The sequence below is a fragment of the Aegilops tauschii genome, chromosome 4, assembly GCF_002575655.3.
Source record: "Aegilops tauschii subsp. strangulata cultivar AL8/78 chromosome 4, Aet v6.0, whole genome shotgun sequence".
Lineage (NCBI taxonomy): Eukaryota > Viridiplantae > Streptophyta > Magnoliopsida > Poales > Poaceae > Aegilops > Aegilops tauschii.
In genome coordinates, this window is record NC_053038.3 from 436196717 (window position 1) to 436214639 (window position 17923).

Consider the following 17923-nt stretch of genomic DNA (forward strand, 5'->3'; position numbering starts at 1 on the left):
ACGCTGACGGTAATGTTACTGTCTATAAAGCTCGACTTGTTGCAAAAGGTTTTCGACAAGTTCAAGGGATTGACTACGATGAGACCTTCTCACCCGTAGCGATTCTTAAGTCTGTCTGAATCATGTTAGCAATTGTCGCATTCTATGATTATGAAATTTGGCAAATGGATGTCAAAACTGCATTCCTGAATGGATTTCTGGAAGAAGAGTTGTATATGATGCAACCGGAAGGTTTTGTCGATCCAAAGGGAGCTAACAAAGTGTGCAAGCTCCAGCGATCCATTTATGGACTGGTGCAAGCGTCTCAGAGTTGGAATAAATGCTTTGATAGTGTGATCAAAGCATTTGGTTTTGTACAGACTTTCGGAGAAGCCTGTATTTACAAGAAAGTGAGTGGGAGCTCTGTAGCATTTCTAATATTATATGTGGATGACATATTGCTGATTGGAAATGATATAGAATTTCTGAATAGCATAAAGGGATACTTGAATAAGAGTTTTTCAATGAAAGACCTCGGTGAAGCTGCGTATATATTTGAAATCAAGATCTATAGAGATAGATCAAGACGCTTAATTGGACTTTCACAAAGCACATACCTTGACAAAGTTTTGAAGAAGTTCAAAATGGATCAAGCAAAGAAAGGGTTCTTGCCTGTGTTACAAGGTGTGAAGTTGAGTAAGACTCAATGCCCGACCACTGCAGAAGATAGAGAGAAGATGAAAGATGTTCCCTATGCTTCAGCCATAGGCTCTATCATGTATGCAATGTTGTGTACCAGACCTGATGTGTGCCTTGCTATAAGTTTAGCAGGGAGGTACCAAAGTAATCCAGGAGTGGATCACTGGACAGCGGTCAAGAACATCCTGAAATACCTGAAAAGGACTAAGGATATGTTTCTCGTTTATGGAGGTGACAAAGAGCTCATCGTAAATGGTTATGTTGATGCAAGCTTTGACACTGATCCGGACGATTCTAAATTGCAAACCGGATACGTGTTTACATTGAACGGTGGAGCTGTCAGTTGGTGCAGTTCTAAACAAAGCGTCGTGGCGGGATCTACATGTGAAGCGGAGTACATAGCTGCTTCGGAAGTAGCAAATGAAGGAGTCTGGATGAAGGAGTTCATATTCGATCTAGGTGTCATACCTAGTGCATCGGGTCCAATGAAAATCTTTTGTGACAATACTGGTGCAATTGCCTTGGCAAAGGAATCCGGATTTCACAAGAGAACCAAGCACATCAAGAGACGCTTCAATTCCATCCGGGATTTAGTCCAGGTGGGAGACATAGAAATTTGCAAGATACATACGGATCTGAATGTTGCACACCCGTTGACTAAGCCTCTTCCACGAGCAAAACATGATCAGCACCAAGGCTCCATGGGTGTTATAATCATTACTGTGTAATCTAGATTATTGACTCTAGTGCAAGTGGGAGACTAAAGGAAATATGCCCTAGAGGCAATAATAAAGTTATTATTTATTTCCTTATATCATGATAAATGTTTATTATTCATGCTAGAATTGTATTAACCGGAAACATAATACTTGTGTGAATACATAGACAAACAGAGTGTCACTAGTATGCCTCTACTTGACTAGCTCGTTGATCAAAGATGGTTATGTTTCCTAGCCATAGACATGAGTTGTCATTTGATTAACGGGATCACATCATTAGAGAATGATGTGATTGACTTGACCCATTCCGTTAGCTTAGCACTCGATCGTTTAGTATGTTGCTATTGCTTTCTTCATGACTTATACATGTTCCTATGACTATGAGATTATGCAACTCCCGAATACCGGAGGAACACTTTGTGTGCAATCAAACGTCACAACATAACTGGGTGATTATAAAGATGATCTACAGGTGTCTCCGATGGTGTTTGTTGAGTTGGCATAGATCGAGATTAGGATTTGTCACTCCGATTGTCGCAGAGGTATCTCTGGGCCCTCTCGGTAATGCACATCACTATAAGCCTTGCAAGCAATGTGACTAATGAGTTAGTTGCGGGATAATGCATTACAGAACGAGTAAAGAGACTTGCCGGTAACGAGATTGAACTAGGTATTGAGATACCGACAATCGAATCTCGGGCAAGTAACATACCGATGACAAAGGGAACAACGTATGTTGTTATGCGGTTTGACCGATAAAGATCTTCGTAAAATATGTAGGAACCAATATGAGCATCTAGGTTCTGCTATTGGTTATTGACCGGAGATGAGTCTCAGTCATGTCTACATAGTTCTCGAACCCGTAGGGTCCGCACGCTTAACGTTCGGTGACGATCGGTATTATGAGTTAATGTGTTTTGATGTACCGAAGGTTGTTCGGAGTCCCGGATGTGATCACAGACATGACGAGGAGTCTCGAAATGGTCGAGACATAAAGATTGATATGTTGGACGGCTATATTCAGACACCGGAAGTGTTCCGGGTGATTTCGAAGAAAACCGGAGTGCGTGAGGGTTATCGACCCCCCCCCCCCCCCGGGGAAGTTATTGGGCCCTTACTGGGCTTTAGGGGAGAGAAAGGGCAGCAGCCAGGAGGTGGCACCCCCCCCCAAGGGAGTCCGAATTGGACTAGGGGAGGGGGCGCGACCCCTCTTTCCCTCTCCCTCCCCCTCTCCTTCCTTCCCCCTCCTAGTAGGACTAGGAAAGGAGGAATCCTACTCCTACTAGGAGGAGGATTCCTCCTCCCTTGGCACGCCCCCTAGGGCCGGCCGGCCTCGTCCTCCCCTCCTTTATATACGGGGGAGGGGGCACCCCATAGACACACAAGTTGATCATTGTCTTAACCGTGTGCGGTGCCCCCTCCACCATAATCCACCTCGGTCATATCGTCGTAGTGCTTAGGCTAAGCCCTGCGCCGGTAGCTTCATCATCACGCCGTCGTGCTGACGAAGCTCTCCCTCGACACTCAGCTGGATCAAGAGTTCGTGGGACGTCACCGAGCTGAACGTGTGCAGATCGCGGAGGTGCCGTACTTTCGGTACTAGGATCGGTCGGATCGTGAAGACGTATGACGACATCAACCGCGTTGTCATAACGCTTCCACTTTCGGTCTACGAGGGTACGTAGACAACACTCTCCCCTCTCGTTGCTATGCATCACCTAGATGGATCTTGCGTGTGCGTAGGATTTTTTTTGAAATTACCATGTTCCCCAACAACGGTAACAGTGATAGCAGTAATTTTGTAGCAAGTGTAAAAGTGATGATAGCAATAGTAACTTAACAGAAACAATAGGATAAATTCGTAGGCATTGGATCGGCGACTTGTTGGATGATATTCATCATGTGACAGTTATAACCTAGGGCGATATGGCACTAGCTCCAGTTCATCGATATAATGTAGGCATGTATTCCGTAAATAGTCATACATGCTTTATTAAAAGAACTTGCATGACATCTTTTGTCCTACCCTCCCGTGGCAGCGGGGTTCTTATTGGAAACTAAGGGATATTAAGGCCTCCTTTTAATAGAGAACCGGAACAAAGCATTAACACATAGTGAATACATGAACTCCTCAAACTACGGTCATCACCGGGAGTGGGCCCGGTTGTTGTCACTCCGGGGTTGCCGGATCATAACACGTAGTAGGTGATTATAACTTACAAGATCAGATCTAAAACATGGATATAATGATGAATTCATAAACGGTTCAGATCCGAGTTCATGGCACCCGGGCCCAAAGTGACAAGCATTAAGAATAGCAAAGTCATAGCAACATCAATCTAAGAACATAGTGGATACTAGGGATCAGGCGCTAAAAAACTAGCTCGATTACATGATGAATCTCATCCAACTCCTCACCGATCAGCGAGCCTACGAAGAAATTACTCACTCCCGGTGGGGAGCATCATGGAATTGGCGATGGAGATGTGTTGGTGATGACGAAGAACGAAGATCCCCCTCTCCGGAGCCCCAAACGGACTCCAGATCTGCCCTCCCGAGGAAGAACAGGGCTTGGCGGCGGCTCCGTCACGTAGAACGCGATAATTCTTTCCCCCTGTTTTTTTCTAGAATAATGTGATTTTATAGTATCAGGGGGGTCGTCTGCGGGGCCACCAGGTGGGTACAACCCACCTGGGCGCGCAAGGAGAGGGGGTGCGCCCTGGTAGGTTGTGCCCACCTAGGGGCCCCTCTCTGGTGGGTCTTGGCTCCAGTAATTCTCTTTTATTCCATCAAAAATCTTCGCAAAGTTTCGTTTCATTCGGAGAACTTTTATTTCTGCACAAAAACAACACCATGGTAGTTCTGCTGAAAACATGGTCAGTCCGGGGTTAGTTTCATTCAAATCATGCAAATTAGAGTCCAAAACAAGAGGAAAAGCGTGAGAAAAAGTAGATACGTTGGAGACCTATCAGGCCTCCGGGGCTCCCTCCTCGCTTGACCGCGCGGCCGCCGCGGCTCTGAAAGCGAGCTTGAGGGCCAAGAGCGCATCCTTGGTGTCCCCCGCCACGGTGAGGACGCCGCTGCTTCCCGGCATCTTCATGAGGTTGTAGCCGGGGTGGGTTGCCGCCATGAACTTGGCCAAGGCCGCGTACCCGAGGATGGCGTTGTACGGGAGGCGGATGCGGGCGATGTCGAAGTCGATAAGCTCGGTGTGGTAGTTGTCGCGTGTGCCGATGGTGACGGGGAGGCGGATCTGCCCTAGGGGGGCAGGTGGAGCCGTCAACGACCATGGAGAAAGGCTTGGTAGGACGGAGCCGACCATGGGGCACATGAAGCAGGTCGTATGCTTCCACAGAGAGTACATTGAGGCCGGCGCCGCCATCAATGAGGGTCCTGGTGACCGCTACGTTGTAGATGGTGGGGGAGCAGAGCATCGGGAGCGCGCGCGGTGGTCGTGGGGTGGTCCCTCGAGTCGAAGGTGAGGTCGGCCTAAGGCGCCGCCCAACCCGGAGGATCTCCCCGCTGCACGTGGGCGGCGCCCATCTGGCGGAAGAACTGCTTGGCATGGCGGTCCGAGGATGGCGCCTGCGAGCCGCCAAGGAGGGTCGCGACGGCGTGGGGCGCCGGCGCCGTGAAACGCGCGATGAATAGGCCGCGCAGCTCCTCCTTGGAGGCCACCGAAGACTCCGGCAAGCCCAGGAGCCAGGTGCGCGGCACACCCGTAAGGGCCATGGGTAGCCAGTTCGCCATGGCCTTGTCGTCGCCGCCGGCCGCCCAAACAGCCTCCGTATACGTCTGGAGAAACCCTGCCGGATCCGCCGCGCCGTCGTATCGAGGCGGCAGCTCCGGCCTGAATTTGGGCGGCCTATGCACTCGCCGCAAGGCGGGGGTGAAAGCCCGGAGACCCATGGCACCTCCGAACGCACTCGCCGGCCCGGTCGGTGGAGCGGCGCCCGCCATAAGAGTCGAACGGCGCGGGCAGGGTACTGCAGGCGAAGAGGCGAATCTTCGACGCACCCTTACTTGGCGCGCTAAATGTCGGATTCGGGGCTCCGCAGACCCAAGATAGATTCGAACTCTGGGGTGCGTGCGAAGAACTCGACCTCCCAAGTCTGCCAACTCGTCGATCTCACGGCCTAGCTCGATGAACTAAAAGGAAATGGGACACGGCAGTTTACCCAGGTTCGGGCCACCTTGTGGTGTAAAACCCTACTCCTGCTTTGTGGTGGATTAGCCTCGAGGTGGGCTGAGGATGAACTCGTACAGTGGAAGAACCACCTCAGGAGGTGTGTTCTTGTGTTTGAGTGAGCTGGTGAGGGTGTGGATGGACCGGATCCGGATCCCCCTCTATGGTGGTGGCTAGGCTATATTTATAGTAGCCTTGGTCCTCTTCCTAAAATGAAGGCGAGAAGGGATCCCACAACGGCCAAATTCGAAGGGAGACAACTAGTACATCTTATCCTGACAAAAGGTAGTCTTGGCCTGCAAAGCTTCATGTCGTGATGCCGTGGTGGGCTCGGCGATGACCTCCGTCCTACCGTCCTGGCGGTCTTGGTCTTGTAGCACGGAAATGAAAACCTTTGGTTGATGCCTCGGGACTCCGTGCCTACGCTTGCCTCTTTAGCACCAAAGAGAAAACCTGTTGTACTACGCTCGTTGGCGCCTGCCTGGCCTTGGCCGTCATGGCTTGCGTCATCCGAACCTCATGAGGTGAGGGCTCGCATAGAAATCTCCGCTACTCAGGAGCCAGCCTAAGGAGGCCGCTCCTTTTGAAGGTCTTGACGTCGTCCGCCTCGCGAGGGTCTTGTGTTGTTGGTGCTGAAGATGGACCGTACCAGGCCGTCAATGGAGCCACGCGGTGGGCCGCAGGTAGGCAAGTCTGGGTACCCCGGTTCCCAGAACGCCGACACCGGGCGTGCATGCGCATTTTTGTTGGGCGGTGGCAGGTAGGTGGCCGCCTGCCACGCGGCCCTGATGCGGACGAGCGGCGCGTCCGTTTGCTGTTCGCCTGGACCCAAACCGGGCTCATGTTTGCGCTCAAAATGGATCGGGCCAAAAACAAAACAGACAAGATGGGTCCTGGTTGTCGCGCGCTAGGCCGTGGGGTCCGTCTGTTTTACTCCAAACGGACGAGACCGGACGGAATGGGGTCGCGCGCTGGAGTTGGCCTGACAAAACTGGTTTAAAACGAAAATCTATTTGCCAAATCCACGCGTGGCCTTTTTGACGCGAGAGACCTGCTACAGGGACAGCTTGTAGTAGTTGCCAGGAGTGTGCCCTGCTAGCTTTTCTTTTCTTCCATGGAGCGGAACGGAGATGGAGGATCCGATCCGAATCCCATCATCGCTACGGCCTGAAATGACGAGAGAGCATTGAATGCTTTGGCGAGAACCCTGTCTGAGCATATGCGCATATGTTTCCTTCCACGGGAGAATCATGCAATGCAAGCAGCAGAGACTAGTGCAGCGCCCGGTGTCAGACGCACAGACCACCACCATCTTTAATCTCACTCCCTTTCTCCATGGCCAAAACAAGGAAACACGGAGCGTGAACATGGACGCGCGTACATGCATGGCACACCGTACACGCATAAAACTCGTACGCACTGCACTAGCATCTCCGCGAAAAGCTAGAAAATATACGAGATTCCACGCCGCATCCAACACATTTTCACGGTGCCAGAATCAATCTCATCTAAGGTGCATCTGCGCCACGCAGACATGTCGATCTCAAGAACTGAAAAGAAAGTAGACGTACACACTGGTGGGCACTGGGCACGGCCGGAGAGTCGTCACATCGCGCACACCTCTAGGCCCAGGCCGAACTCCACCGCACGACCCCAAATGAACGTCGGTTTTGTCCGTTTAGGGTAGCAATAGGTGTCAAAACGGACATGCATGTCCAGATGAAGTTGAAGGTGTCCAACGCATCGATCGACCCTAAAGTGTCCGCCTCCACCGTACGCCCATGCCTGCGCCTCACCTGCCCGCGAGCTCGCGCTCTCGCCTCGCCGGTGCAGCCGACGCATCGAGCTCGCCCGCGCCTGCACGCCGTCCCGCCCGCTCAAGCTTGCCCGCCTGCGCGCTCGAGCTCGCGCGCAACACGACGACGCCCGCCCGCGTCTGGCTAGCTAGCACGGCGGCTGGCTAGCTAGCTGGCACAGGCAGCTCGCGCGTCCGCACAAGCTAGCTAGCTAGCCAGCCGCATGCCCGCACAAGCTAGCTAGCCCGCGCGCCCGCCCGCACGAGCTCGCTAGCTCGCCACGCCCCGCCATGCGCTGCGAGCCGCCGCACCGTGCGCGCACGCTGCCCTGCCCGTCGTGCGTTGCGCGCCGCCCGCCGCCCGTCCCGCACGCGCCCGCCCGCACAAGCTCGCTCGCTCGCCACGCCCCGCCGTGCGCTGCGAGCCGTCGCACCGCGCGCGCACGCCGCCCCGCCCGCCGCCCGTCCCGCGCGCGCCCGCCCGCACAAGCTCGCTCGCTCGCCACGCCCCGCCGTGCGCTGCGAGCCGTCGCACCGCGCGCGCACGCCGCCCCGCCCGCCGCCCGTCCCGCGCGCGCCCGCCCGCACAAGCTCGCTCGCTCGCCACGCCCCGTCGTGCGCTGCGAGCCGTCGCACCGCGCGCGCACGCCGCCCCGCCCGCCGTGCATTGCGCGCCGCCTGCCACTCGTCCCGCGCGCGCACGCCGCCCCGCCCGTCGCCCGTCCCGCGCGCGCCCGCCGCCCCGCCCGTCGCCCGTCCCGCGCGCGCCCGCCGCCCCGCCCGCCGCCCGTGCCCCGCGCGCCCGCCGCCCCGCGCGCTCGCGCCCTCCGCGCGTCCCGGCCCCGCGTCGCGCCCCTGCCGCGCTCGCCCTCGCCCCGCCACGCGCAACCCCGCTCGCCGCGCGAGCCCACCTCCCCGCCTCGCCGGGCCTCGCCGCGCCCACTTGCGCTGGCCTGCGGCCGCGCGCGCCCGCGGCAGGCCGCAGCAGCTCGCCGCCGAGCTGCCGCGCCCGTCCGTGCCCCAGCACCGCCCGCCTCACCAGCGCTCCCGCTCCGGTGAGACGACGGAAGACGACGCGGCTCCAGCGTCCAGCAGAGGAGAGAGGGAAAGGGAAGAAAAGCGGGGTAGGTGGCTGCCATGTGGGCCACACGCGGACACGAGGACGCGGACGGGCTGTCCGTGGCTGTCCGTTTTGACCCAAATCCGTCCCAACTTTGCTCCGGATATGGGGTCGAACGGACACTAAGAGCAACTCCAACGGGCCGACCCAAACGGACGGCGATTTCGTCCGCTTTTTGTCCGTTTGGGTCGGCCGCCCCCGGCGTCTGCCCTGTTTTTTATATGGGTCGGCAGCGCGCCCAACGCGCCGACCCATATGTGCAGGCGTGGCCGGCTGGCCGCCCAATTTTGCATTACATTCAACATATTGTGAAATGAAAATTTAACAAACAAAATAGTCCGCCCAAATAAATAGTATAGTTTACAGGCCAAATAAAAATAAAAGTGTTTCACGTAGTTTTACAAACGAATAAAAGAAGATACATCTATTGGTTGCCAACATGAGTCCACATATGCTCAACCAAATCATTTTGCAGTTGCACGTGAGTTTCCCAATCACGCATGTCTTCATGAAACTGAGTGAACTGCTCAAATGTTGTCGCTACTCCATGCTCAGGCACAACATTCTCACCCTGAAACTGAAAGCCTTGATCGTACAGACGTTCCGGGCTAATCAAAATCATAGAGGCCAAAGTTGCTAATGTATCTGCAAAAGAATTCGTCTTCTACGATCATATTGTGCATGATCACACAAGCAGTCATCACCTCCCATAGTTTCTGCGTGCTCCAAGTATTAGCAGGATACCGAACGATGCCCCATCGAGATTGCAAAACACCAAAGGCACGCTCGACATCCTTTCTAGCACTCTCTTGCTCTTGGGAAAATCTTTTCCTTTTCTCTCCAATAGGGTTGGGTATTGTCTTTACAATAGTGGTCCACTGAGGATAGATACCGTCACCCAAATAGTACCCCTTGTCGTAGTTGTGGTCGTTGACAGTAAAGTTCACCGGTGGGCTGTTGCCTTCGGCAAGCCTAGCAAACACCGGCGAGCGCTGAAGCACGTTGATATCATTGTGTGATCTAGCCATGCCAAAGAAAGAGTGCCAGATCCAGAGATCTTGAGACGCCACGGCCTCTAGTATGACAGTGCAAGCCCTGACATGTCCCTTATACTGCCCTTGCCAAGCAGAAGGGCAGTTCTTCCACTCCCAGTGCATGCAGTCTATGCTGCCAAGCATCCCCGGGAAGCCCCTGCTAGCATTCATCGCCAACAAACGGGCTGTATCTGCAGCTGTCGGCTCTCTCAAATACTCAGGGCCAAACACAGCAATCACAGCCTTGCAGAACTTATACAGGGACTCTAGGCATGTAGACTCGCTCATACGGACGTACTCGTCAATGAGATCACCGGGCACTCCGTATGCAAGCATTCGGATGGCGGCAGTGCATTTCTGATAAGAGGAGAAACCAATCTTGCCGACGGCATCCTCTTTGCACTCGAAGTAGTCATCATAGCCTGACCACTCCCTCTCTAATACGGTTGAAAACATGCCTACTCATACGGAACCGGCGGCGGAATTTGTGATGTTTGAACAACGGGTTTGTTGTATCAAAGTGGTCCTTCCAGAGAAGGAAATGCCCCTCTCTCGGTTACGATTCAACGCCGGAAGGTGGCCCGGAATGGAGCCACGGAACAATGGCCGCTGGTTGTTGAGGTGGTGATGGACCAACACGGCAGCCAATATCTCCTCCTCGTCGTCGGATGACGAATCGTCGAAGTCACAAATGAAATTGTGGAAAAAGAACTCGTCGGCGGAGTCCATTTTCGTACCTTGGCAAACTGTCGAACAGTTTGCAGGCGTCGAAGAAGGAGACGGCCGGCGAGGGGAGACGCGGCGCCCACAGACCAGCTAGCTGCCCGGCCGGCGTCCGACGAGTGTGACGGCTTCCGACGAGCGTGCCGGTCGTATGTGGCGGGGGCGGCGAGGCGTCTTCTTGGTCGCGGGCGGCTGTGCGGTGGGGGAAGCGGCGGCGGGAACTAGTTTCCTCCCCGGCGGCGGCGGGCGACTGGGGGCAGGGGCGGCGTTGCTAGGCGGATGTGAAGGCGGCGGCAGCTGGAGGAGTCGCCGCAAAAATGGGCGGCGGCGCCGGTGACGGAGGAGGCGGGGGGCGAGGGTTGCTTGTTGGCCGGGGGGAGGGAGGCCAATGTGCCACAGACCAGCGGGCCCGGGGACAGGAGTAGGCGACCGCGCGCGCGTCCGTCGCGTGTCCGCGCCGACGCAAATCAGGCTAAAAAATGGGCCGGGAATGGGTCGCCCGCGGACAAAAACGGACGCGCGTCCGTTTGGGTCGGCACGTTGGGCCGCATTTTCTGTCCGCGCCGAACCAAACGGACGGCCGCGGACGAAATGGGTCGCCCCATTGGAGTTGCTCTAAACAGACAAAAAAACAAGATGGGGTTGCGCGTTGGGTCGTTGCATTTGTCCCTTTTACCCCAAACAGACAGGACCGGACAAGGTGAAGTTGCGCCTAGTCCACACTCGAGGACGCAGCCATCATGATAGCCTCGCAAAGCAGCACATCCTCTTCTCCTCCGGCTGGCTCCGTGCGGTATGATCAGGCAGGAGAGGGGACGGCAAAACGGCGCGAGGAGAAGAAATGATTCGCAGGTGCATGCAGCGCAGCGGCTGCCACTACTGGGGCTGGGGCTGGGGCGGACGCCGTGTGTGTGTGTAGAGAGAGACACAGTACCACCACGGCACTAGCCATGATGGCATGGGGAATGCAAGCCCTGCCACGGAGCCATATGGTGTGACGCATCATGCATGCACCGGCCCTCCTCTCCTTTCCCCTGCTCGAAGAAAGGCGATGCGTGCAGTGCAGCCACCGCAGGCGCAGGCGCAGCGCAGTGATGCAGGTGCCACACATCCCCTCCCTCCCTCCCCCGTGAATAATTCGGCACTGACCTGCCACACCGGACGAGGGGGAGGGGGTGCTTGCTGGGGCCCTGCCGGCGGACCGGGAGTAATGGGGTGACGACAGCCTGTGGTAATGGCATTGGCATGGCATGGCCCCACTGTGCAGTGCAGCAGAACTGTATGTGTGTGTGTGTTAAACAAATGTTGTGTTGTGCCCTTCCTTGTTCGACAGACAGAAAAAGATCGACAAGCGAGCATATCCGAAAGCTCACGGTGGTTGTAGCGAGAGATGGCATGGTACGCTTGTTTTTGTTGCTGATCGACCAAGCTCCATAAAAAGGAAGTGCTCCTTTGCCCGAGCAGGCCCTAACAACATGCATGCAGACCAAAGTATAGCGTTGGGGAAGGCTCAGACGCAAAAACTAGAGAAACAGTTCAGCGTTTTTTTTTCCTTCTGCGACGAATCAACTGAGAGACTCAATTACAAACGAGCCCATCGTCCAAGTTGCACCCTTGCTGCCAACATGTCGGGGCATATCTTGGACTAACCAACTAGTAAAACCCATTAATCTCGTTGAGGCGCATAGATCAAGATGAATGCTACGCACAGACGACTTTAAGAACCGTATGTATATCCTTGACTGCATTGTGAACAGAACACAGCGAACGCCGAACAGCGTCAAACAATCGACACTCAAGGGCCAAGGCCCTATGTTAGCCGCGAATATCATGAACAGCATGGACAACCCCTGCATACACACCTCGCTCTCGAAATGATTTGAACGCAATTAACCTCCCCAATCGATTGCATATCTTGGCTTCAGAAGCAACACGATTGCACCGGATACCCACAGAGATTGGCGATCCACTCACTACTCGCACAAGAGAGAGAGAGAGAGAGAGAGAGAGAGAGAGAGAGAGAGAGAGAGAGAGGGAGAGAGAGATCATCATGATGTGTGGCTGGTGCCTTTGGATCTGCTTACTGTGCTCTACCGTAGTATTACTGGTCTTGCAATGAGTAAAAGCCAAAGGCAAAAAAACTGCATGGAGAAACAGAAGCGTAGATTCTACTCCTACTACTACTTGACTATGCACGATGTGGAGTGGTAATCACAGCCTTCGTACACCACTAGCCCCGGCCGCCCGAGCTCCCCGTCCTGGAAACAGGCGCACCGCTGGCTCACCTGCCCCGTCAGAGCTATGTCGCCCGGCCTCCTCACTAACCTTGGGTACCCTGTATCGCACCAAACCTGCACGCCAGGCCAGTAATAAAACGTTAAGATTTCCCTAGAAAATCATCAGGCTAATGCTTAACCAAATGTCCAAATGTGATGCAGTAGTACAAAACTGCTTTGCTTCTTTCAGAATTCAGACTCTGTTGCGGGGGAAACAACCACACAGATTAACACATTCTAGTTCAACTCTGTATTGGTGCTATGTGGAAATGCTTCAGCCAGTGATAAATTCGACCGATAATGCTACTATGATTCCGAATTTATGGGCCTGGCAAGCCCATAAGAAACACAAGGCTCCTAGGTTCTACATCTGCGTATACTAGTACTATCGAATTTATGGGCCTAGCACTAGCAGGCCCTCCAGGAAAGCCACAAGTCATAGGTTCCACATCGACAGAGAAGCACCGGCATACAAGGTTCAGCAAGTGTGCCTGGAAATACCACTGCCAAGCACCCATCAAAGATATGGTTGCTACAGTAGGTCCAAGGCTCTCTCTAAGCAAGGACGAGAACAAGTGCGGGAGACAGATCAGTGGACAGTAGCCCCACATGCACTGGGTTTTGTGAGCAGTGCCAACATGCTGCACAAAGTTACTGCTCATTCTCACCAATACAAGTAATTTCTTGTGCTATTTCATTTGCCATATATTGCCCCATGGCTCATTTTGGAGCCAGCTTGCTGAAACTCGGTCATTGTCAGGCCGAGCAATGGTTGTTACACTATGACCTGTGAGGTTAGTACAAAACCGTCACTGGTGGCGAATGCCAGGAGCAACTGACCCGACATGGATGCCTGGAAGGTTACCCGCAAGAGTCATAATAAGCCCTAAATCACTACTGCCCTACCAAGGTGCAGTATGTTTGTATGCAGAACTGCCGGCACTTAGCAGTTAGCATGCTCCCGATAATGTGAATTCCATGAATTTCGGTCGGAACCAAATTACCCACGAGCCATTCAAGAAAGACCGAGTAAACTGAGAGCAGCAGCGATAGAAATCAGTTGAATGGGTTGCTTACTTCTCCACCCTCTGCCTCGCTCCATTTTGAATTACAGCTGGGTATTTTATCTTCCTCCCTCTTCTGCTTCTCAAGAAGCTGAGCACCTCTTTTTGCCTTCATCTCTACACCCTTCAGATATTTTGTAGGATTGCCCTCGCTGTCGTAGTAGCGTCCAACAATTTTACCAGCAAATCTGCAATAAATATATAGGATATTACCAAGGATATATCATATACAAGGTAAGCTTTTATCAAATGATCCACAACAAAATAACATGTTTCACATTGCACAGTCATATAGGTACTAACATAAACAAAACAACCTGAGTAACAGATTTTACCAAAAAAAAAAAAACAGACGTTCAAACATTGAACAGAATAGAGATCAGATGATGCTTTAGAATGGAAGGAAGATAATAACACATGCAGATGATACCATCTTAAATGAACTATTCATATCCAGCAAGCGGCAATACAAAATAGAAGTAACTTTGATCAACCAACAATGGAAAAAACTCACATGTATCTCTCAACGTAAAATTTCCTCCAGTCAACAATGCTATTTACCTGAAAGAAAGTGAAAACTCTATAACATTAAACAAATCAGCAACAAGGAAGGGAACACCTCTAAAATAAAATAAATATATTTGTTAGAATGTCTGTTATGTTCAGTACTTCAGGCAGTGTATCAAGTTACCGGCCTTAATCACTACTACTCAATAAAATATACACGCGACTAAGATTGTAGCAACCTGCGACCTTTTCATTCATCACTCAGTGATTCAGCGTTGACATACATATGTTCTACACACTGGCACCTTTCTCCATTACTGGAGAAGAAAGATCCAACTATTAATAACATTAACATAATAAACAGGTTCAGCAACTGACCAACTGGTATGTTGAAATTTGAAGCAAAAGGCCTACAACTCCATTGTACGCACTATAATTGAAGTTGTCAATATTCTAACCATCGACTTCTTAACTATACTAACACCAATCATCTTTCTCTTTGATCATCTAGCTCTAAAGATAAATTTTAAGTTGTACAAATATTATGAATAAATAATTAGTAGTGCATGCTTGACTATAGTTGTTCTCTAACAACATCACTCTGACCATCTTAGCTCAGTAGCTCTACAGAGAAGTTGTAAACTGTACATACATTAGAATACGATTAAATCATTGGTAAGGTATGCTTGTACCTCCATGCTAGATAAACCCTGCAAAGAATCTGTCAGCCCATCACCTGTTGAATCACAAAAGTGGTTATTCTATTGCCAGTTCATATGAACTTTGTCACTATGATGATTTTCTTTTATTTTTTTATGGATGCACACAACAATTACCGCCAGTGACATTTCAAACATATTAAAAAGGAACAGTGTGAAAGTGCATCTTATTTGGCAATTAGATATGGGTAGCTGAAATTTAGTTAGCTGACAAGAAAATAAATAAGGAAAAAAGTTAATTCCATGTTATCTACAACTGCAGTAATATCACCATCACCTCTCTTTACTATATAGAGGCTGAATCAACTAACATAATTTTATGATTTTTTTCTTGATCCACTACTCTTATGTGTTGATTTTCAACCAAACCACCCTATTAATTTTATCATTAATTAGCTACTGATCCAAGCCCTTCTATCCCAGCTTGGACCCAAATGTCATATCTCAAGGATGCTATACATTAACCTGATATGTGACTTATTTTCCTCATTCTGTCCCCAGCATGCCACTCCTTATTCAAAAATCCAGGTAAATTTAACCACCTTGAGCAGCTTTCTAGGTAGTTGAGATAAAATGGTGTACCAGGCTAGCCAAAGCACGGTTTTGAAGAGACGATACATATGTAAGATCCTTGATTTAACAATGGAGCTAATGCAGAAGTACAGAACTAAATATAATACCTAGTATACGATTAAAACATGGTTTCACTCTCTGAGGCTAGAAAATCTCATCTTAATTGGATAAAATATAAAGTCTATACACTTATTTTGGTGGGTCCAGACTATCATGATGCAGCTCGATTTAACATGAAGATTTGTTACAATTGCCGATGGCCAGCTATATTTTAAAACCATAAGCAATAGAGTTGCGTTAACAAGTAGTAAAAACCTATTTCAAAAACATTCAAGCTATGTAACATCTAGCTTCACAGTTCCTTGAGAAATACCGCTAGTTTGATCCTAATATCAAAGCACTTTTCACTGATATATTGCTCCGTCATCATGACCCATAAGTTATATACCCAATATACACATATGCTTTCTGTTGCTGTTTCCTCTGTCCCATATGTAGTTGGATGAACTATTGACGTTTAGCTGAAACTAACCAAAAAAATTCAAATATATTGTATACTATGATGCTTGCAGTAAAAATAGATTGTGTAAATTTGATGAAGGTCAAGGAGGCTCCGAAAGATAAAATGCAGCTCAGTACAACCAGCATCAATTCAGGATCACCAAACATATTTACCAAATGCAACAAACCAGCAATAACCTGAATGATCTTACCTGTAAAATTTCCAGAAACAAAAGCTCGTGATGCATCCCTGTTAAGGAAATGTCGTTTTAATACCAGAATAAAACAATAAAAGGAAAATGAGGTAAGCCTCACTGATTTTTTTCAAAATTAAAAATTAACATAGACTAGGCTATGGTTCTGTTTGCCCCTGACCCAGCACCAGAAGTTTAAATTATCATCAGCTGGGCTAAGACTGCTCATACTCCTAGTGGAAAATGCTCGACCCCCAAAATTAAAATAGTGCTTTGAGGTTCACTACGGGATCCCAGTGACCTTGTTAAAGTAGGACCTCTTCAAGTTTAAAGCGAAAATTTCTGAAATTGTACGTACATAATTTGCATAGAGGTAACGAAACATGGCATGGAAATACATAAAACAAAAAAACTGAAATCTTCTGTTTACGACAGCAGAATTTGGAGCATAGCTTTAGTATAAAATGGCAACCTGCCCGAAAAGTGATGATAGCCTCCTCCAGGGCCATAATGTGACCTTCCTTTCGTGACATCAAACACAGAGCTGCATTACAAATAAAAAGAAGCGAGGTAAGCTGACATATACTCCAAGAAGATGGAACTGAGCAAATACACCATACATACAGCTGAAGCAATACGTAGGTCCATTTAAACTACAGTAGCATTCACCAGTGAACAGGTTGAACCTCTTTTTCTACTAAACAAACTGGAGTGAAGGTCCCAGTTCCTATGATAGTAACATATGGAAGAGAAATTCATGCAGAGAAAGAAGTATGAATACCCCAAAATACCAAGCAATATGGGCAACCCCTCATCCGTTCCATTGTATACCGACAACTCCTCCAGTGTCCACAACCTCTGCACATTGTAGCAGATATGAGAAGAGAAAAGGGCGTTACATCTTCAGGAAACTTTTTAGACCTCCCAATTTCAGAAAGTTATAGCTCGAAAATGTCTATGTTCCTTAAATCCAAAGCTAAAGGTTGAGGGAGCTCCAATCAGAAGTCCACTACACAGTTACACTGAATCCCATCCCTTCCACCATATATAAGCTCATATAAGCTGCAACCCTGATACAGCACGGATGCCTAGCGTCTAGATCAAATCCCTTAGCCGATTGACACGTCTAATCAACAAAGAAGTGGTTCGTCTGCAATTTCGTTTCTGAACTACAGTAGTTGCAAGCAGCAAAGCTGCTTCGCAGAATAGATAAACAAGCGAGCTCTGCCTCAGACCCTGGGAAGTGGGAAATTTTGGGGGAAACGAACGCAACGCACCGGCTTCCTGAGGCGGTAGAGCTGGAGGACGACGGCGATAAGGGCCGCGAGCAGCGCGAGGCCCAGGAGGAGGCGGGCGCCGAGCGCCATGCTCGTGGCTCCGACCGAGAGATCCACCAGCACCAGGAGCGCCGCCGCGAAGTGGAGCTGCCGTTGGAAGTGAGTGGTGGCGGGATGGGAGACCGTCCGAGTCTTGGGAGTGAGTGGTGGCGGGATGGCGGAAGCGCGACGGCGACGACGGGGCAGGACCGGGGCGGGGTGCTACGGCCAGATTTCTGACGGACCACTCGACCGACCTGCCTGCCGTGTCTGAAGAAAGCCACGAAAACGGCGTGCAAATATTTTTTGGAAACAAAGTGAAGGAACTAAAGAATGGTAGGCAGAAACCACAAAATTCGAAATTGGGATGGAAAATATCGCATGATCTGTCGTGGTTTTAGTGATGTAAACGCTCTTTTTTTTTTTACGGAGGGAGTAGTTTGCTGGCACAAGCACCACTGCTTTGCACTACCCACAGTAGACAAAATTTGCAAGATTTTTTTTCCTTCTGAGAATCA

At 50.6% G+C, this 17923-nt stretch overlaps 1 protein-coding gene across 1 annotated transcript; it reads right to left on the bottom strand.

Moving 5' to 3' along the window:
- Window positions 1-12300: 12300 nt before the first annotated feature.
- LOC109731546 (membrane-associated progesterone-binding protein 4) lies at window positions 12301-17690 on the bottom strand. The gene is made up of 8 exons (XM_020290717.3): window positions 17367-17690; window positions 16871-16947; window positions 16562-16633; window positions 16108-16145; window positions 14795-14838; window positions 14110-14156; window positions 13609-13783; window positions 12301-12606 (listed from the first exon to the last, which is right to left on the bottom strand). Exons 1-8 carry the CDS (start codon window positions 17454-17456, stop codon window positions 12436-12438), a joined length of 714 nt encoding a protein of 237 aa, XP_020146306.1. The 5' UTR covers window positions 17457-17690; the 3' UTR covers window positions 12301-12435.
- Between the last annotated feature and the right edge of the window lie 233 nt (window positions 17691-17923).